The sequence below is a fragment of the Phocoena phocoena genome, chromosome 14 (genome assembly GCF_963924675.1).
Source record: "Phocoena phocoena chromosome 14, mPhoPho1.1, whole genome shotgun sequence".
NCBI classification, from domain to species: Eukaryota; Metazoa; Chordata; class Mammalia; order Artiodactyla; family Phocoenidae; genus Phocoena; species Phocoena phocoena.
Window position 1 is genome coordinate 32,306,937 of NC_089232.1, and position 6,830 is coordinate 32,313,766.

General features: G+C 42.4%; 1 protein-coding gene across 1 annotated transcript; it reads left to right on the plus strand.

The window, feature by feature from the left end:
* The first annotated feature begins 303 nt into the window (after positions 1-303).
* BMP10 (bone morphogenetic protein 10) lies at positions 304-6,197 on the plus strand. Its single transcript, XM_065891577.1, has 2 exons — positions 304-637; positions 5,260-6,197. The coding sequence occupies exons 1-2, from the start codon at positions 304-306 to the stop codon at positions 6,195-6,197; spliced, it is 1,272 nt and encodes a 423-aa protein (XP_065747649.1).
* The last annotated feature ends 633 nt before the right edge of the window (positions 6,198-6,830 follow it).

Sequence of the window (6,830 nt, forward strand, 5' to 3'; positions counted from 1 at the left end):
TGGAAATGTTTACAAAATGCTCATTAAAAGAAAAAAGGATTGCAAGATAGAAACAAAATCTGGTGCACAAGTTTACACTAGGGAGATAAGAAAGGCTAGGCCCCTATGGGGGATTTTGTTATCCAATTACTGCAACCTGATTTTGGGGGGTGAGAGGAAGAGTGGTAGGGGGAGGGAGAGAGGGGAAGTTTCCAAACTTGTCTCCAGTGACACGAGACATTTACGCTCCGCAAGATAAAACTGCCACTTAGAGCCCAGGAGCGCTAAACCTTCCTGGGTTGGCCTGGGGGCTGGAGCAGAGTCATGGGTTCCCTGGCCCTGCAGCTGTGTGCTCTCTCCTGCCTGGTGGCTCACTCGGTTTCTGGCAGCCCCATCATGAGCCTGGAGCAGTCTCCTCTGGAAGAAGATATGCCCCTGTTTGATGATGTCTTCTCAGAGCAAGATGGTGTCGACTTTAACACACTGCTACAGAGCATGAAGAAAGAGTTTCTCAAGACATTGAACCTGTCGGACATCCCGATGGAGGATGCAGCCAAGGTTGACCCACCAGAGTACATGTTGGAACTCTACAACAAATTTGCAACAGATAGGACCTCCATGCCATCTGCCAACATCATTAGGAGTTTCAAGAATGAAGGTAAGTGGAGATTTTACTGACCAAATTTGGCTTCGAGTTTTTAGAAGCGGTGAGTAAATTTACAGTGCATGGAAATGATAAAGGTGAAAACATCTATATAGGGGTGTGTGTACACAGATACCCCAAAACAAGGCACATTTTGGTCTATACTGTTTTTATGGTCATTTTCCAAATACTATTGAAAGGTATTAAAGAATATCTTTTAATCCAATGCCGTAAAGTGTCTACCATTTTGACATTATAATTGGGTCTTTGCAAATTTTCAATTTGGACAGCAGGTAATAAAAAATATTAATGTTGGTTTACCACTGTACCTTTGTCTGTCATTTTCCAGATAGGGCTCAGTTCCGTTTAGCTTTTAATTGACTACAAAATTTGTCAGCTTCTACGTAGAATGAAAATGATGACAATAGGTAAAATACAGAAAGTTGTGATTTGCGTTTCGCTCAAACTTTGGGTGAGTTTCCATTTTGTGACCTTATTTAAGAAATGTTCAAACAGGATGGAAACATATTTTAGAGATTCTTCCTAAAGTGTTGTTTTGTTTGTTGTGACGTGTATATCCTTGAAGCACTGTTTATAGTTTCCAGGAAGTGCGCATGGTCCAATTAATGATCCAGCTTATTCTGTGTGTTTATGAAGAGCAATGTACAAGTTTTAAATACCAGCGGGAAAAGTGTGTTTTCTGCCCCCAGATCTTTATTCAGTACTAAATCTAATGACTTAGCAAGTTAATCCTTTATTTAATATGGTGCAAGTAATCAAGAAAATTTTTTTCTAATATCTATGGTAAAAGTTGTGGGTCCAAAGTAACTAATTCTTTCATATTTACCAATTATGCTTTTATAGTCATTAACCAGGTACAAAAGAGGGTTTGGATGGATGTTGGCCAAGTATTCTTGAAAGCAAAAAGGCGGTGACAATATTTAGTTCAAGATTTGGATTTTTCAAACAGGGTTGACTTAGTAGATGTGGATAATTAGCTTAATTTCTCTGAATCCGAATTTCCTCAACTGTAAATTGGAGACAATATACCTACGTAACACAATTGAGCAATTTCAAAGATATTACAAGTAAGGAAGTACTACATTTGCTATGAAGTATTAAACAAATGTCAGTGGTTACTAATGAATTCCTTAAATTCTAGGCATTGGGGGAAATGTTGAATAGGTATTGCTCAGTCCTGGAGATACTATTTGCCTTTAAAATTTAGGTGACTGCCAAAATTTCAAATATTTAGTAACATATTGGAAATGTGACTTAGTAACATGATGGAAATGACAAGCTGAAATTACAAATTCTTTCTGTGGTCAGTCTGAATTGAAAATAAACATCCTCCTTCCCTGGGAAGCCTTCCTAATGTTTCTGAGTGCGGATCCCTGGGTGGCTGGCTCAGGGTGTGGGTGGGAAAGTATTCGCATCCCTGGGGAAAATAAGAGTTTCTCAGTTCTCACTTCTGTGGAGGATTTCGATGGTCCAGGTGAGGAAATGAGCTTCTTATTACTGAATATCAGTGAGGGTAGGAGCAAACCTCTCAGTAGACAACCTAGCTGCCCACACCTCTGCCAGTCCACTGGTGAAAATGCACAGCCCAAGGTCATGAATCCTGCACTGGGCTCGCCCTGTCGGCTGTTATTGTCTTTCTTTGATTCTCTACGTTTGCTCAGTGCAACTCCCTAGGAGACAAAGACCAACAAAACAAAACAAAACCTCCTCCAGATCTAACTAACAGGGGAAAACAAGTGCTGCTTCAAGGTGGAAAAAGCATGACTTTATTTCCTACCACTGCTTTGACCTCTTCTTGTCATCCTGGGGAGGTCAATTCTCTGCATTGAGGCTTGATTTCTTCCAGAATCAAATGAACAGAATACCAATACCAACATTATAGGGTTATTGTAAGAACTAAATAAAACAATTTGCAAAGCACCTGGCATGTGAAATTTGCTCAGCAAACACTAGCTCCCTTGCCTGAAGTGTAACATCTCCATTATTACTACATTTGTACATGCACAGTGAACTTATTTTTGTATCAGCTTTATTGAAGTATAATGGGCATAAACAATAAGTCTCACATATTTAAAGTGTATAATTTGATAGGGTTTGACATATGTAAACATCCATTGGAACCATCACCACCATCAAGATAGTGAACATATTCATACAACCAAAAATGTCCTTGTGCTCCTTGGTAAACCCTTCCTCCCACTACAGTGAGCTTTTAATGTGCATTTTTCTAAAGGATGGAACAACCAGTCTATTCCCCTACTTTTGGTCTTCTCATGTTTCCTGTCCAAGGGGAATCAAGTTTTCTCCATTCCTATAAGGGGCGGGGGACAACTACCGTATTACTTGATGTATTAAGGACACATGTCATGCCCATAAATCAATTCGGTCTGATGCCCAGAATCATCAGCTCATCAATATTTTTAAAGTGCTACCTCTGTTTAAAGCCTCATGGTAGATTGGAGGCATAGAAGGGAGGTTAAGCTGTGGTACGTGCCATTAGGATGACAATCTAGTTGGGAAAAATCCATTCATATAGACAATTGAAAATCAAGGATGTAAATGGCAAGGTCAAAGGAGAGGTATAGAGGGTAAATACTCAAGTTGCCCAGAGAGGAGTGGGCTCCCATATAGGGAGGTGAAGAAGGGAGGGCCCCATAGGGAGGGGTCACAGCTAGATAGATGGAGATGAGGGGGTAGAGCTTTCCAAGGGTCAGAAGAACATATCCAAAGGTGCAGTATACAGTAAAGCAAAGGAGTGTTTTGGCAAGTAGTGAAGTTATCAGTCTACTTTATTTTTTATTTTATTTTATTTTTTTTGCGGTACGCGGGCCTCTCACTGTTGTGGCCTCTCCCATTGCAGAGCACAGGCTCCGGACGCGCAGGCTCAGCGGCCATGGCTCACGGGCCCAGCCACTGCACGGCATGTGGGATCTTCCCGGACCGGGGCACGAACCCGCGTCCCCCGCATTGGCAGGCGGACTCTCAACTACTGCGCCACCAGGGAAGCCCCTATCAGTCTACTTTAAATAGGAGACTTTGTTTAATATTTCTACAAATATTAATTGATAAATTGCAATGTTCCATGCTGTAGGGGATGAATGGGAGCTATGACTGGATCAAGTGGTTAAGACCTAATTATAGCTAGCTTTGAGAGCCACGCTAGAGAGTTTAAATTCATTCCACTGACCTGTAATTCTCACTGGCAGTGTATGAGATGATTTTAGGTGGTACCCAGAGGAAGCTGTGAATCAGGTGAAATCAGTATATGTTTTTATTAAAGTCGATTGAAAAAATCCACATAACTATCATCTCAAACCCCTCATTTCATGAATACTGTTGCTTAGGACAAGTCTAAAAGAGGAAGTTAGTATAAAAACAATAATATCAAGTTAAAGAAAAATATTTAAAAGTACAATCTGGAACAAGGACCTCACTGAAATCATGAATTGGATATACAATTGGGAAAAGGCTGCCAAAGATGGTAGCGACCCCCTCAATTGGTGGTCCTCAGCATCTTTGGTGTCATGGAAATTTTTGATTGATGACAGATGTCTTCAGGGATTCCTTGTAGACAGGTATTACCTGGGACAGGTGTAGAGGAGATTTGGACGCCTATAAAATTCTTAGATAAGGAGTCAACATAATAATATTTGGAGGTGTGCTTCTAAGACTACAGGACCTTTACAATTTTATTTCATAAACGTTCTGAGTGATTCCTATGTGCTGCACTGCCATGCCAGGTGCTAAGAGTACAAAATTAAGGCAACCAATCTATCCCCAAGGTTCGTTTCCCCTCATTCTTCCTTTTGGAGGACCACAAACTCCAAATTCAAGTGCTGTGACCCCCTTAGTGTTATGCCTATCCTGTTGACCTTGTCAGGCTTTGTTGTCTAAAGCAGGGATCAGCAAACTTTTTCTGTAAAGGGCCAGGGAGATGGTAAATATTTTGGGTTTTGTGGGCCGTATGATCTTGGTGGAGACTTAATGGATTTAATTCTGCCATTGTAGTGCAAATAGCCACAAACACAATGCAGAAATGAATGGGTGAAGCTCTTTAGTAACCCTTTATTTCCAAAAACAGGTGGCAGGCCTGCTTTGGCCTGTGGGCTTGGTTTACCACCCCCTGGTCTACACGGATGTTTCTCAGGAAGACCCCGACTATGTGAGGGTCTCCATCCATTGCAAGTACAAATATGAAAAGCCATGACATCATCACTGAAAAGCTTCAAGAAAAAAACAACCACCACACGTGTCTCGTTTGATAGCTCCTCACTGGTTAGAAAAATTGGGGGCTTGCCTGGGCAATCTCCAAGGCCCCTCCCAGGTCTATAATTCTGTGACGGATAAGCTACGCAAACAAGGCTGGGTGCGTTTTCGCTCATTCATGAGGCAGCCATTTTCCAGTTTAGTCTTGGCAGCTTAACTCAGTCTAGCGTTCTACCCTTGATCTTCAGTATTCTCTCTTAGAGAATGCTAACACTGTGTTTGTTTTCATTGATTTTCCCTCCTTCTCTCTGTATCAAGCCTCCTGAATGGACAGGCGCTCTTATTGAATAAATAAGCATCTGTTTTTCTCTGTAACATACTGCAAATGTGATTTCTTTTTTTTTTTTCAGATCTCTTTTCCCAACCAGCCAGTTTTAATGGGCTCCGAAAATACCCTCTCCTCTTCAATGTGTCCATCCCTCACCATGAAGAGGTCATCATGGCTGAACTCAGGTTGTACACCCTGGTGCAAAGAGATCGCATGATATATGAAGGAGTGGACCGGAAAATTACCATTTTCGAAGTACTAGAGAGCAAAGGGGACCGTGAGGGTGAAAGAAGCATGCTGGTCTTGGTGTCAGGGGAGATCTACGGAACCGACAGTGAGTGGGAGACTTTTGATGTCACTGATGCCATCAGGCATTGGCAAAAGTCAGGCTCATCCACCCACCAGCTGGAGGTTCACATTGAGAGCAAACATGAAATGGAGGATGTTGGCAGGGGACAACTGGAAATAGACACTAGTGCCCGGAATAAGCATGTCCCTTTGCTTGTCGTGTTTTCTGATGACCAAAGCAGTGAGAAGGAGAGGAAGGAGGAACTGAATGAAATGATTGCCCACGAGCAACTTCTGGAAATGGACAACCTGGGACTGGAAGGTTATTCCAGCGGACCTGGGGAAGAGGCTTTGCTGCAGATGAGGTCAAACATCATCTATGACTCCACTGCCCGCATCAGAAGGAACGCAAAAGGAAACTACTGCAAGAGGACCCCGCTCTACATCGACTTCAAGGAGATTGGCTGGGACTCTTGGATCATCGCCCCGCCTGGATACGAAGCCTACGAATGCCGTGGTGTTTGCAATTACCCCCTGGCAGAGCATCTCACCCCCACAAAGCATGCGATTATCCAGGCCTTGGTCCACCTCAAGAATTCCCAGAAGGCTTCCAAAGCCTGCTGTGTGCCCACCAAGCTGGAGCCCATCTCCATTCTCTATTTAGACAAAGGTGTCGTCACCTACAAGTTTAAATATGAGGGCATGGCCGTCTCTGAGTGTGGCTGTAGATAGGAGAGGAGTCCTGTGGCTTATTTAATAACTGTAAATGTGTATATTTTGTGTTCCTATTTAATGAGATTATTTAATAAGGGTGTACAGATCATAGAAGCTTGCTGCCTTAGGGAATTTGACAGGTCGGTTTTGTTGTAGGAAATGCATAATTTACTCCACAGTCTAGTCCCTTCCAATCTATGTTTCTTTGGACTTGCCATTTCCTGGCAATGCCATCTTTAATAGTACGTGGCAAGCCCACACTACTTGCCCCTTAGGCCGATTCGAAAGCAACACCCCTAAGCAGAAAAACGCTGTCGAGAGAGGTAGATATTTGTGTATGTATATGTGTACATAGATAAACTTATAAAATCCTTTTGGTTCTATAGAGGCAGATTCTACTCACACACGTGCATAGCCCAATCAAATGTGTATATGTTAAAAGACAGTGGGAGGTTCTCGGTCACCTCTTCTCTAGGTAGTATTTCCATCAGGATAATTTGCACCAGGAGTTTAACCATCCTAGGAAGTATTACATTTCCGAAATACTACTGGAAATGTAGGGGTAACTTTTGTCAGTTGAGTTTCTGCTATTACTCAGAGCAGCAGGGCCTGGTAAAGGAGGCTGCATGTTTGAGGGGAGGGGTTATTTGA

Excerpts from the sequence above, each read along its gene's own strand:
- BMP10 (XM_065891577.1), top strand. The coding sequence starts at position 304 with ATGGGTTCCCTGGCCCTGCAGCTGTGTGCTCTCTCCTGCCTGGTGGCT. Across the intron at positions 638-5,259 it reads TAGGAGTTTCAAGAATGAAG|ATCTCTTTTCCCAACCAGCC; the intron begins GTAAGTGGAGAT and ends TTTTTTTTTCAG.